The 14,770-nt window shown below is 39.7% G+C and overlaps 1 protein-coding gene across 1 annotated transcript in view; it reads right to left on the bottom strand.

The window, feature by feature from the left end:
* Positions 1 to 14,770, bottom strand: part of pmfbp1 (polyamine modulated factor 1 binding protein 1) — a 549,552-nt gene that overhangs the window by 84,467 nt on the left and 450,315 nt on the right. The window contains exon 31 of the mRNA XM_078400784.1: positions 4,110 to 4,299. Within this exon, the coding sequence (XP_078256910.1) occupies positions 4,110 to 4,299 (190 nt within the window). The remainder of the gene's footprint in view (positions 1 to 4,109; positions 4,300 to 14,770) is intronic.

Genomic DNA, 14,770 nt, shown 5'->3' with positions numbered 1-14,770 from the left:
CCCAACGTTAAAGAAACAGTTAAACAGGTACATGGATAGGAGAGGTTTGGAGGGATATGGACCAAATGGTGGGACTTGTGTAGCTGGGAAATGTTGGCTGATGTGGGCAAGTTGGGCCGAAGGCCTGTTTCCACACTGTACCACTCTATGACTCTGGCCCCACCAAACCCACCCCATGTTATGGCAGTTTACCAATGTGATCACAGGAAAAGGCAACAACATCTTCCCACCTCAGAGACCAACATAACTTTTCCAGGATAAGCAGTGATTTACTTATGGTCTTTCCAATCTAGCATACAGCATTGGAGAAACCAAATGCAGTTGATGATCACTTTGCACAGTACCTATATTCAGTCTGCAGGAGGGAGCACGAGTTTCTGGTTGCCAGCTACTTTAATTCATTTCCTACTCCCACTCTGACCTATCTATCTGAGGCCTCCTGTGCTGCTGAGTCAAGTTGCATCGTAAGTTCCAGGAACAACACCTCATATTCTGTCTAGACATGTGACAGCCTGCTGGACTCTATTTCAAATTCACCAACTTTAGGTAGCTCACCTCTTTCTTTCCTCATTTAGTTTATAGATATAACACAGAAACAGGCTCTTCGGCCCATCAAGTCCGCACCAACCAGCGATCCCCGTATGCTAGTACTATCCTACACACCAGTGACAGTTTACAATCTTTACCAAAGCCAATTAACTTATAAACCTGTAAGTCTTTGGGATATGAGAGGAATGAGGAGCACCCGGAGAAAACCCATTCGTACACAGAGAGAATGTACAAACTCCCTACAGACAGCACCCGGTGTCAGGATCAAACCTGGGTATCTGGCGCTGTAAGGCAGCAACTCTACCGCTGCGCCACCGTGCCACCCCAAATCTGTCTGTCTTTTATCCGTGTAAGAACTGGTAATTTCTGCCTGGTGTAGGAATTTCTGGAATTGTTTTATAAAAATGAGCAAATTTGTAATATTTTTAACCCAAGAGCATTACACGCTGGAGAAGCATGATGGGAAATGAGGCCAACATAGTGAAGGCAATTTAAAGGACGTTAGGAGAGGCAGTAATCAGGTTCGGGAAGATTTAGATTGCAAGGTGTAGCTAGCTAGTAATAAAACTGAATACGAGGTAAGACTTTATGACACCCATTCCCATTTACACAACAAATAGGAAAATGTTTTTTTAAGCTCAGGAAGAAAAGTCCTGTGAATCAGCTCGAGGCAACTCCAGCAGAGATAAAACAAGGATTAAAGATTACAAAAAGTAGGTTACTTGTGAATTATTCCAAAAATGTAAAATCCACATGTAACCATTGTAACACGCATGGAATGAAATGTGAGTGTTTTAAGTCAGTGAAGCACCTGGGTCTGCTCAAAGTGCTTCCTAGGATATACTGTAAAGGCATGAATAAACCGACTTGCTCGAGAAACTCACCATTGCAGTACAAAATGTTCTTTGTGTGCTCTCTGGATCTGAATCATAATTAAGCGGGCAATCAGGCCCCACGTTATAGCCAGATTCAGAATGCAGGTCAAACACACAAATCCTTCCAACACTGCCTATCATCTTTTGGCCCCCTCCCCCCCCCCCCCCCCCCCCCCCCCCACCCCACAATCAGTCTGAAGAAGGGTCTCGACCCAAAATGTCACCTATCCATGTTCTCCAGAGATGTTGCCTGACCCGCTGAGTTACTCCAGCACTTTGTATCCTTTTTGACTCGATTTGTCTTTTACAGCCTTGCAATATATAACGTGGATAATGTGCACCTGCTGCACAGTAACACTTTTAGTCTCACTTTTTATGAGCCACTCCCTTTGTTCTTCACTTCCCACATTCACCTATTCTGCTACTGAAAACAAACTTGTTTTCTCTCTTTCTCAATAAAAGGTTTTGAACCTGAAACGTTAACTGTTTCTCTTTCCACTGACCTATTGTGTATTTCCAGTATTTTCTTTTTATTAGATTTCCAGGACCTTAAGAAATTTTTCATTGTTTTTCTTTTTTTAAATGATCTGGAACAACATTCCTGATGTATTTAGAGACATTGGAACAACTGAATTTATATTTGCTGGAGCTTAGTGGAATGAGGTGAGACCACACTGAAATTTATAAAATTCTGATAGGACTGGATGGACTAGGTGCAGAAAAGAAGTTCCAGATGGAGGGGGAAGTCCAAATGTCTCATCTCAATCCTAAATGGAGGGAAAATGTCTCATCTCAATCCTAAATGGCTTACCAATGGTGAAGCCATTTAGGATTGAGATGAGACATTTTCTCACCTAAAAAAGAGCATTCAGTGGGAAGACAGTTGATGCCAAATCATAAGATATATTCAAGAAGGAGTTACATATAGTAGTAGTAATTAAAGAGGTCAAGGCATTGGGGACAAAGCATAAATAGGACACTGAATTTTAATGATCAATCATGATCATATTAAATGGTGGAACAGGTTTAAGGGGCTAAATGGCCTAATCCCATTCAATTCTACATTCCTATATTTGAGTCGAACCATAGGTTAATGAGAGAGATGAAGGCTCAGCTATCCCCATTTTCTGAAGACAATCTCTTTGATTCTCAGAGAGGTAGAAAGAGTCTTGGCAAAGCAAGAGAGTGAAAAGTTATTGAGAATAGTCAGGAACCCCGAATTAACTTCGCACTCAGATCAGCAATGGTTTTACTGAGCAGGCACATGAGGCCAGGTGGTCTATACCCGCTCAATCTGAAGAGGCGCAATGTTGCAGGGAAAAAATTTTGGTCGAAAAAACAATGAGTCAGAGCCATTCAGGCACTATAATTGTCAGGAGCGATTGATAGGAAGCATGTAAATTTAGCTTTTAGACATACAGCGTGGAAACAGGCCCTTCAGCCCACCGAGTCCATGCTGACCACGATCACCCAAACACTAATTCTATTCTACACACTAGGGACAGTTTACAGAATCCAATTAACCTACAAACCTGCACGTTTTTAGAATGTGAGAGGAAACCGGAGCACCCGGAGAAAACCCACGCAGTCACAGGGAGAACGTACAAACTCCAAACAGGATCAGGATCGAACCTGGGTCTCTGGCGCTGTAAGGCAGCAACTCTATATATATATGAATATATATATGAATATATATTCATATATATATATATCTGAGGAATGAGCTCTGATACGAATCAGAGCCATAGAAGTTGACCTGATGTTACGACTATGTAGTGTAGCTGGAACATGTGGCCTGGAGTACTGGTTCTTTTTTTACAAGGTTGCTGCTTGTCAGGAATTTTGAACGAGGTTGGAGAAGAGCAGAAGATCAGGTGTGGGATGGGGTAAGAGACTGAATGGAAGACGTGGATAGAAGGGGAAGAAATTGAATAGAAAAAGAGGACAGTCAAAATGCACAAATAAAACCAAAAAGGAAACAAATACAAATACTAGGGAACTGAAATCAGGACAGAATATGTTGGAAATACTCAGCAGGTCAGGCAAAGTCTGTGGAAAGATAGGATTGATGCAGAGTGTCGATCAAAACATCTGCCTCCACAGATGCTGCCTGACTGACTGGGTTCCTCCAGCAGTTTGTTTCTTTGCTCTTGATTCCAGCATCTGCATTTCCAAACATAAAGATCAACCAAGCTTTGAAACGAAGAGAATGGAGTGGGAAGTTGCTGTACTCAAATTTTTTTTATCCCAGATTTATTTCAGAAAAAAATTATAATGTAGGAAAATCAGAAAAGACCCAAATACAAAATTCAGCTTCCATTTTAAAGTCAAGTACATTGTCATTTTTATATTATAATGCACAAAAGTTCTGGAGCTTTGTTATTTTTCTGTAGGAAAGGCTCAGAAGTTGGAATTTGCAAAACTGAAATGATCTGGCACCACCAGATGTGGGAGAGTATAACTACAACTTAAGTTTATGGAAAATTCCTATTATAGACATAGGCAGTGGAAATTATAGACCAAAAGCATTCAGGATGTATTTACAACTCAGAGACTTTTAATATTGATATTTTGCAGTTACTGCATCTATGTAGATTACATCATAAATTCATTTGACTTTTAACCGAAAACTACGAGCACATCAATTTGTAGGACACAAGCAAACAAGGTAATAACTATGTTCACCTGTAATCTTCCCTCTCTTTTTTGTTGTTAATTGCCTGCTCTTTCAATGCTTTGAGTTCTGACTGTAGTTTCCGGTTTGCTTGTTCATGTCGTACTGTTTCTGCGATACGATCTCTGAGTTGATCCTGTGCGGTTTGAAGGCTGTTCGCCACCAATAAATCTTTCTCCTTTTGGCGTGTCAGCTCCTGTGCTGTGAAGAAAAATAGTCACAACCATGAAAGGATTCGACAATAATCCCAGCAATAATTAATTTATTGATAAATTGATGACACAACAGTCTCATCACTGTAAAAATATGTGAAGCCCTTTAGGCCTCACTTGTTATTATTTCATTATCAAACCATCTCTATCATTTTAAGTATGGACAGAATTATTGCCAAGAAAATATTACAAAATGTAGGACAGAGGTCATTGTTTGCTGGTCACAAATTGGATTTTAAATATACATCACACACACTGGCACAAATGTAATCACAGTACATTGCTAGTCTGAGTCCTAATTGCAATCTGCTGAATGAATAATGCGTGTAACTGAGAAAGAGACATGTGATACATTTTTCAAAACTCAACTCATTGTAACATAACGGGCCAGATTTTGTGATACGAGTGATGACAGGGTAAACAGCAAGCAGTGGGTTAAATTAAAAAATAACTTTTGTGTGTGTGTGTATATATATATATATATATATATAGTTAATTAAGGAAACGCAGACGTTTCTGGACAAGATATTCTACTTCTTAACAGGGTGCAATGTGCAGTTTACATGGCTAAACGCAATATTCAAATTAGTGAAGAACTTGGGGGACCAGTCATTCATTCTGTATAAAAGGATTATGCTTGGTGCATTCAGGAACCTTGGTCAATTGATGGGCCCATCTAATTATAACACAGGCCATAGATATCAAAGACTGTTTGGGTGCTGTGCTGAATCATGTGCCACATTGAAGTAAAACTGCATTTTGAAATCTGTAAAAGCTTTGTGAGTGGCTGTCTGAAATATGTATGGTAAGTGCCATTTTATGACAGCTCATTACAAAATATTGCCCATTGTACATAGATAAGATTTTAAATTATTCACAAACAATACTAGCTCAGTAGTGATAGAGACAATCACAAAATGCTGGAGCAACTCAGCAGGACAGACAGCATCTCTGGAGAGAAGGAATGGGTGACATTTTGGGTCTCTCTCCAGAGATGCTGCCTGTCCTGCTGAGTTACTTCAGCATTTTGTGTCCATCTTCGATTTAAACCAGCATCTGCAGTTCCTTCCTACACATGGAGACAATCAAGTATATCGTTGAGTAACATCAACATATTATGTTGAGCTGCATTGATGATGTTAACCTTTATTCATTAAAGTTTATTTTATCATTATTTTAATATCTATCATGTTTGCTAATAGTGGAATTTTGCTATATTCAATCTAGCTACTATGTTTGCCTACATAATAACTGTAATTGTACTTAAAAAGTCTTACATTTATTGTGAACTACTTTGTGACATACTAATGACATAAGATGCAATACAAATGCAAATGATTTAGCTACAAAGTGAATCTAATTATTATGTAACACCCTGCTGGAATTGTTGAATGAATAAAATCGGACAATAAAATAAAATTTCTGCAGTGAAAAATGTTGCAAGGTTGGGATAAACACTAGAAAAAGATGAATAGACTGGAATACTACTTCTCGGATGGTTAACTATTCAGTCTTGTATTTTTGCATAATAATTTTTGACTTAATTTTGTGGCAAGGTCACATTTTAGATAACAAATTAAAGTTTAACATAGCTTCAAAAAGAAGCAATTAAAAAATAATTTAAACATGCATTTGAAAAACAAAGCTATATTGGGTGCGTCTTTTTATTAAGATAAACTACTTTGGTTCTATATTCACAAGAGACAAATAGTCAGCACTACAATTTACAACGCCAGTCCAACTAGAAGTATTAAATTCTGTGTGGGTCAGCAGAATTCAGATACCTTTGTCATTGTTATAGTCACTTTTATAAAAATCATCAGGAAGCACTAAATAATGTCCATGCAAGTGAACATAAGAAATGACCAATAGGAAGTGTCAGATGCTGCTGTTTTACTGTAATAATGAGGTTTTCCTCCATCTTCTTTCCTCTCTAAGGGTGGATTACAACAAGCAGTTACTGAACTTGTCAGACCCATAAATCTGTGTCGACTGCATCAAAAAATTTAATCGAAAGACACGTAGAAGCTGAAAAAAAAAATCCCCACTTACTTAATTTCCACTCTTCTTTTTGGGGGCGGAATGGTAAAACTGAGCCTTTGTTCAGTGAGAGAAATGTGGTCCACAAGGAAAAAATCATTAGGAGAGCAAAATACCTAATAGGGCTGAAATATGCAAAATCTTTTCTAAGATACTAATGTTTCTTGGCAATATCATCTACCTTTAAAATCTGTCTTTGCATACATCAGTTCTTGTATGCATTTAAAAAATAACTATGTGTTTTAGTTGCATAAGCAAATTAGCAAAATTAACATAAGTAAAAAGGAAATGAGCGCTAATATCTTTTCTTCTTACTTCCCCAATGTCTGAAAAGGATTAACCTCTCTCCATGGATAGTTTTAATAAGCTCCAAAATCCCATACCTTGTTAGTAGAGCCGGATAGTAAGAAATAAAAAGGTTCATCAATTCATTGCCTCAGGCAATGCTACATTTCTAATACGGCAAAGGACAATTCTGATGACAGGCAAAAGGCTAAGAGAGGCTGTATCTCTATGACACGTAACTGATATACAAGGTTTAAAAACAAGATCATTAAGCTTTTCCGGGTCAGTCACAAAACAAAAATACATAGCTTTGAGATACACAAGGAATAATCAAATAATTCTTTTTTTTTTGTATTGGAGACACTATTTAAATCTTAGGTATACTTTAGTAATTGTTAGCAAAGGACAGTCAAATGAACCAACATGAATGAGTGAATGAAAAGTGGCAATAAATAAAGGAAGAACAAATATTTAGCACATGTGCATTTGGTGTGTGTATTTCTCTCGTATCGCCTGTACACAATTCCAATAACTGAACAGCAACCAAAAGGAATGGTGACACTCAAAAAAAAATTAGTTTATGGCAGTCTATTATAAGGACTTATTGAAATTTAATACAAAAAATATTTTACATTTTAGCTACAAATACCAGAAATCTATTTTCCATTTAAGTAATGCTCTTTAGAAAATACATAGCACCATTTTCTATTTTCTATAATGCTAGTTTCAAATAGTTAACGGGTAACTGATCGATTTGTCTATACGGAGTAATGCTCAATATTGCTTTCATTTGTATTTTACCAGATTTAACAAAATTAATCATACTTGTTGAATAACAGACACAATGTATTGCATTCATTTACAAATTTATAATGTCGATAGGCAATTAGAAACATAGAAAATAGGTGCAGGAGGAGGCCATTCGGCCCTTCGAGCCAGCATCGCCATTCATTGTGATCATGGCTAATCAACCACAATCAGTAACCCATGCCTGCCTTCTCCCCATATCCCTTGATTCCACCAGCCCCGAGGGCTCTTTTGAGTTATGGTTTGCAATAGTATTAACTCTGAGTAGAAATGGCCCCCATCATATTTCAGACAGGGATACACCTCCCCTGTTATTCATTGTTTAATTCCATTCAAATCACTTTGGTGTCTTGTCCACACTTTCAATGTCACTATTTAATCATGCAGCAGACAGGTCTAAAACAATTTTAATGCTGCAGTGCAATTAGCTAATTATGATCAAATATGTTACTTACACTTCTAGTTGCAACAACTTACATTCATATAGCACTTCTTGGAGTACTTAAGGTCTTCACAAATTTTGACATAGAACCAAATAAATACACATTTAAACAGATTATGAATAAGCCGTCAAAGTACTTTTAAGGAGCATCTTATGGAAGGCAAGTAATGTAGAAAGACAGAACGGGCGAGAGATGAAATTCCATTTTGAGTTTCTACAACTGAAGGTTTGCCAGCCACATAAATCAGGGAAGCTAAAGAAGCCAGAATTTCAGGAATGCACTACCTTCAAAGTTTTTTCTGAGGAGATGAGGCCACGGGCAGACTGGAAAGGAGGATGATAACTTCAAAATCTACCTGCTGCTTAATCAGGAGCTAGTTTAGTTCAGTAAACCCGGAAATGATGGATGAATGAGACTTTGTAGATCTTCTGAACTTGTGTATTAAGGGGTAAAGGGTAACTGGAGAGAAAATAGAACCCCTCAGAAACCAAAGTAGTCATCGATGTGCAGAGCCACAATAGATGGGCGAGGTTCTCAATGAATATTTCCACTCTTTCTACCTTGGAGAAAGACATGAAGACTGGGAACTTGTGAAAGTTAACGGTGATGTCCTAAGGACCATCCATATTTGAGATGGGAGTTGCTGGATATACTAAAAACAAATGCAAATAAGTTTCCAAGCCTGATCAGATATATACAAGGACACTGTGAGAAGCTAGAGAAGAAATTGGCAGAGCCGTGGCTGAGATATATGAATCATCGGTAGATATAGGTGAGGTACAAGAAAACTGAAAATCAGAATTATAGACCAGTAAGCCTAACATCTATGGCAAAGTAGCTACAGGAGATAATTCTGAGGGATAAGATATACATGTATTTGGAAATGCAGGGGTTGATTAGGGATAGGTAGCATGGTTTTATGTGTGGGACTTTGTGTCGCACTAATTTGATTTGAGTATTTTGAAGAGGTGATGAGGATAGGGAGATAGGTATAGTCTATATGGATTTCTGCTTCTGCTGATAAGCTTTTGCATGATAGAAACATAAAAACATAGAAAATAGGTGCAGGAGTAGGCAATTCGGCCCTTCGAGCCTGCACCGCCATTCAATATGATCATGGCTGATCATCCAGCTCAGTAACCTGTACCTGCCTTCTCTCCATACCCCCTGATCCCTTTAGCCACAAGGGCCACATCTAACTCCCTCTTAAATATAGCCAATGAACTGGCCTCAACTACCTTCTGTGGCAGAGAATTCCACAGACTCACCACTCTCTGTGTGAAGAAATGTTTTCTCATCTCGGTCCTAAAAGACCCCCCTTATCCTTAAGCTGTGACCCCTGGTTCTGGACTTCCCCAACATCGGGAACAATCTTCCCGCATCTAGCCTCTCCAACCCCTTAAGAATTTTATATGTTTCAATAAGATCCCCCCTCAGTCTTCTAAATTCCAGCGAGTATAAGCCTAGTCTATTTGGAGCCTAGTCACCTGATAAGGTGCTCTGGATGGTTAGATGGCATGTGATCCAGGGACAGCTAGCTAACTAGATGGAGTATTGTCTTCATGGAGATGGTGGAAGGTTGTTTTTCAGACTGGAGATCTGTGACTCAGGGTGTGCCTCAGGGATCGGTGCTGTGCCCGTCATTTATATCAACGATTTGGATGAGAAAGTCCAAGGCATGATTAGTAAGTTTGCAGATGACACTAAAATAGATGGCATCGTGGACAGTGAAGCTGGTTATCTAGAATTACAGGAGGATTTTTTCACTTTTCAAGCACCTACTTTTCTTTTTGGGACCATATTTGAGAGCCACAGGGTGCAGGGTACCACGGGATACTCGTGGACGGTAACAGTCAGTGTTGACCATAAATTCGGGGAAGCATGAAAGTTAAATACATGAAGGTTAGAGTTTACTGGTACTCCAGAGTAGGAGGCTGAAACACTGGCTTCTGAAACACAATAATTATCCCTTTTGTACTCGTGTTTCTTATACATTCATTTGTTGTTCATGATATTGTAGGCCCGGAGGTATTTAAACACCTTTTTGGTGGGACCATTGTCTAACTGGTTGATAAAACTTGGAAATTCAATTAGACCCCAAAACAGTCTAAGGAAAATTGCAAAAGAGCAAATGTGTAAGCAAGTTTCTGATCTGTACAAAAACACTAGAGTGAGGTTTCAATTACTTCAATGTAAACTGGATGTATAAAATGTAAAAGGTGTATGGGGCGTAACATTTCTTAAATTCGATATGGGTGATCTTTCTTTAGCCAGTGTGCAGGAAGAGCAGGTCTGGTCTTAGCTTTAGGGATTGAAACTAAGTTGGTAGAAAGAATTAAGATAGACACAAAATGCTGGACTAACTCAGCGGGACAGGCAGCATCTCTGGAGCGAAGGAATGGGTGACTTTCGGGTCGAGAAGTCTCGATCCGCTACGTCACCCATTCCTTCTCTCCAGAGATGCTGCCTGTCCCGCTGAGTTACTCCAGCATTTTTTGTCTATCTTCGATTTAAACCAGCATCTACAGTTCCTTCCTACAGACAGGTAGAAAGAATATCTGTAGGAGAGGACTCTTGTCATAATGATCAACATTTGGTTGGATTTTTACATATAAATGAAAAAGGACGAACATGAAATGTCAATAAAGGAAATAAATTGGTATAAGGCCAGATTCACTACAGTGAGAAGTAGTTTTCTGTAAATATTGGCTTGACATAGAGGATAAAATTTAATTTGCCCTTTTCATTATTTTTTTTTAACCAATCCATTAGCTTTATTCTCTTCTATAATTCCAGGTCTCTCCATTAAGAGAATATTCTGATTTGTCTTTCTTGATTCCAAAGTGGATAACCTTACCATTTAAGCGCTATCCACTACAACTTCTGTATTCATAACTAGTTGGTCTATGTTATTTGATGACTTCCTGTTCTTTTATTAGCCTCTTCCTGATTAGCTGATGATAGATGAAGTAGTTAATAGTGCCATGAAGTGAAATCTACTCTCAAATAACCTGCTTACAGATAATTTGTGATGATGGTGCTTCAATATATCAATGTCTCTACGGTTTAAAGCTTCCTTCATCACCGCTCCAATAATGGAACAGTCAGTCAGTCCTAAACTAGTAGTAAGTGAAGTATCAAGATTCAAGTTGACAAGTGAAAAGTACAATTTTTAACATATTACTGGCACACAGACTTTCTTCAACAATTGAAAGCCCAGCCATTCTCCTGACCATTGCAAATGCCTCACTATGAACATTCTTGGATTATCTTTAACCCGAAGCTTAATTGAACCACTCACATTAGAGTAGGGCAGACTTTAAGACTACTTCTCCATTTGATCCCAAAAGGCTATCCATCAGTGGCAAAGATTAATTCAAGTTGAGCACTTGAGAAACTTTTCATCACCCGGTTTGGTGCTCATGATATGGAATATGAATCCCTACATCAATGACACATTTTCTAATCAATTGCCCCGATATTTTTAAAATGTTGTAATTGTACCCTCCATGACCATTTCCTCTGGCAGTTTGTTCATATACTCATCATCGACTGTTTGAAAAGGTTTCCCCACAGTTCCCTTTAAATCTTTCTCCTCTCACCTTAAACCTAGTTTTAGACTCCCCTAACCTTGGAAAAAGATTGATCATTCACCTTATTTATGTCCTGAACTACAGCCAAAACGGTACACGTTAACGAGTCAAATTTAGGTCCACCTTACTCACCGTCGTCCCTATGGTGCTAATGGAAGAAGTTTCATTGAAATCGGTGTTATCATACCATATCATATACATACAGCCGGAAACAGGCCTTTTCGGCCCACCAAGTCCGTGCCGCCCAGCGATCCCCGTGCATTAACACTATCCTACACCCACTAGGGACAATTTTTACATTTACCCAGCCAATTAACCTACATACCTGTATGTCTTTGGAGACGTATTTTTTGTACGTATTTTGTACGTATTTTTAAAGTTATTCACATTTTAAAGTTTAAATCTATCTCCTAGGGAGGTTGGGGGGAGGAAGGCGGGGGGAGGGGGAGGAGGGAGGCTAAAGGGGGTTGAGGGGGATGGAGTGGGGGTTGGAGGGAGGGGGTGGAGGGAGAGGGGAGGAGAGGGGAGGAGGGAGAGGAGGGAGGGGGTGGAGGGAGGGGGAGGAGAGGGGAGGAGGGAGAGGAGGGAGAGGAGGGGGAGGGAGGGGAGGAGGGGGGAGGGGAGGAAGGGGGAGAGGGGAGGGGAGGGGGGACGGGAGTGCTGCACCAATACAGGAGAGGTTTGGGCCCGACGGGCCCGCTTGGTCTAGTGATTTTATAAATCTCTGTAACGTTACGACTCAATCGTATTCCATCCAGGGAAAATAGTCCTAGATTATCCAGTCTCTCCTTTTAACGCAAGCCCTCCAGTCCAGGCAAAAAAAATTCTGCACTCTCTCTAGCTTAATCACAGGAGTTTATCAGAGGAGAATTGACATGACACTATTGTTAATAAGTATATTGTAACTTTGATCAAGGCTATTTCACTGCTGTGGGAATTGCAACATAAGGAAAGCAGAGTTGACAATAGAACAGTTGCTTATTTCTAAACGATTGATCCTGAGTTTCTGTTATTAGGAAAGGGCTGTTAATGCTATTAATGTGTGCATAGTGCAGCACCCTTCAGGGGGCTAATGGAAAATGCTGCAAACACTCAATAGCTTGGTTAGCATTTATGGAAAGAAAAACATTAACTGCAGAGTATTATAACAGAAGTATGCTTTTACTGGCATTATTTAATTAGCCCAAAACTTTAATGATTTCCCTTTCCATTGATGCTACCTGATCTGCTGAGTGTTTCCATAAATTTCTGTTTTTATTTTGTGTTTCCAGCATCTGCCGTTTTTTAAAATTCTCACCAACTGCAGAGCACCTGGGTCAATTGTGAAGAAGGCAAGATAGTATATGTACCTTTAACTAGTGTGATTCAGGAATCTGCTCAGAAATAGGAGTAGTGAATTCATGATCAAATCAGGTACAGAACTTGGAACAAGGAGAAGAAATGGAAAAAATAGGTAAATAAAAGAAAGGAAAAAGTAAAAACAGAAAGAATCATATTTCACCCTTCTTAAAGTAAACTTTCAGTACAAACCAGTTTCTTTAGTAGTAATAATGATTCACTGAACACCTCCGCTCAGTCCATCTTAACCTACTTGATCTCCCAGTGGCTCAGCACTTCAACTCCCACACCCATTCCCAATCTGCCCTTTCTGTCCTGGGCCTCCTCCATTGTCAGCGTGAGGCCCAGCACAAATTGGAGGAACAGCACCCCATATTTCGCTTGGGTAGTTTACACCTCAGTGGTATGAACATTGAAACATAGCAAATAGGTGCAGAAGAAGGCCATTTGGCCCTTCGAGCCAGCACCGCCATTCATTGTGATCATGGCTGATCATCCACAATCCTATGGGCCTTCTCCCCATATCCCTTGATTCCACTAACTCCTGGAGCTCTATCTAACTATCTTTTAAATTCATCCAGTGAATTGGCCTCCGCTGCCTTCTGTGGCAGCGAATTCCACAAATTCACAACTCTCTGGGTGAAAAAGTTTTTTCTCACCTCAGTTTTAAATGGCCTGGTTCTGGACTCCCCCAACATTGGGAACATTTTTCCTGCATCTAGCTTGTCCAGTCCTTTTATAATATTATACGTTTCTATAAGTTCCCCTCTCATCCTTCTAAATTCCAGTGAATACAAGCCCAGTCTTTCTAATCTTTCCTCACATAACAGTCCCGCCATCCCGGGGATTAACCTCGTGAACCTACGCTGCACTGCCTCAATAGCAAGGATGTCCTTCCTCAAATTAGGAGACCAAAACTGCACACAATACTCCAGATGTAGTCTCACCAGGGCCCTATGCAACTGCAGAAGGACCTCTTTACTCCAATATTCAAATCCTCTCGTTATGAAGGCCAACGAAAGCTTCCTTCACTGCCTGCTGTACCTGCACGATTGACTTCTCTAACTTCAGATAGTCCTTGCTTTCCCTCTCTATCACCTCCCCCTTCCCAGTTCTCCCACTAGTCTTCCTGTCTCCGACTGCATTCTACCTTTGTCCCGCCCCCTCCGCTGACATCAGTCTGAAGAGGGGTCTTGACCCGAAACATCACCCATTCCTTCTCTCCCGAGATGCTGCCTGACCCACTGAGTTACTCCAGCATTTTGTGTCTAACGATAATGATTTACCAAATTGTTTGAAGAATATTTAGGCTGGAATGACCTGACTGGTCACTATTTGATGTAGTCAAGATCTATAATTACAGAATTACAGGGTAGCAACCTCATAATACTTAATACATTCAGAAAGAAGCTGGAGGATGAGATGCTAGTGAGGCATCTGCTGGATCTTTATGTTAACTGCGCATTCCAGAAGTTTTTTGGCTGGTTTTCCTGACTAAGTCTGGCCTTTCACTTGTATCATAGATAAATGTGGCAAGATTAGGTTTCTGCAGAGAGATATTGGGTGTGAATTCTTTTAGAAATTGATTAATTCGATGAAGTGGAAAAAAAATAATGAAAAATCTGCAAGCAAAATCTTAAGTCATTTGAAAATAAGCACGCAGGGGACAAAAAACTTCTGGAAAATGTACGGTGTAATTGAATAATCCAGATGTAGCAATAACGAAACAGATATTTTTGACAAGCAACTTGGAATAAATATATGTGTAAGAAAATAACTGCAGATGCTGGTACTAATCGAAGGTTTTTATTCACAAAATGCTGGAGTAACTCAGCGGGTCAGGCAGCATCTCAGGAGAGAAGGAATGGGTGACGTTTCAGGTCGAGACCCTTCTAGAAACGTCACCCATTCCTTCTCTCCTGAGATGCTGCCTGACCTGCTGAGTTACTCCAGC

Source organism: Rhinoraja longicauda, chromosome 6 (assembly GCF_053455715.1).
Source record: "Rhinoraja longicauda isolate Sanriku21f chromosome 6, sRhiLon1.1, whole genome shotgun sequence".
Lineage (NCBI taxonomy): Eukaryota > Metazoa > Chordata > Chondrichthyes > Rajiformes > Arhynchobatidae > Rhinoraja > Rhinoraja longicauda.
The sequence above is the reverse complement of the archived record's forward strand: the minus strand, read 5'-3'. Positions and strand labels throughout refer to the sequence as shown.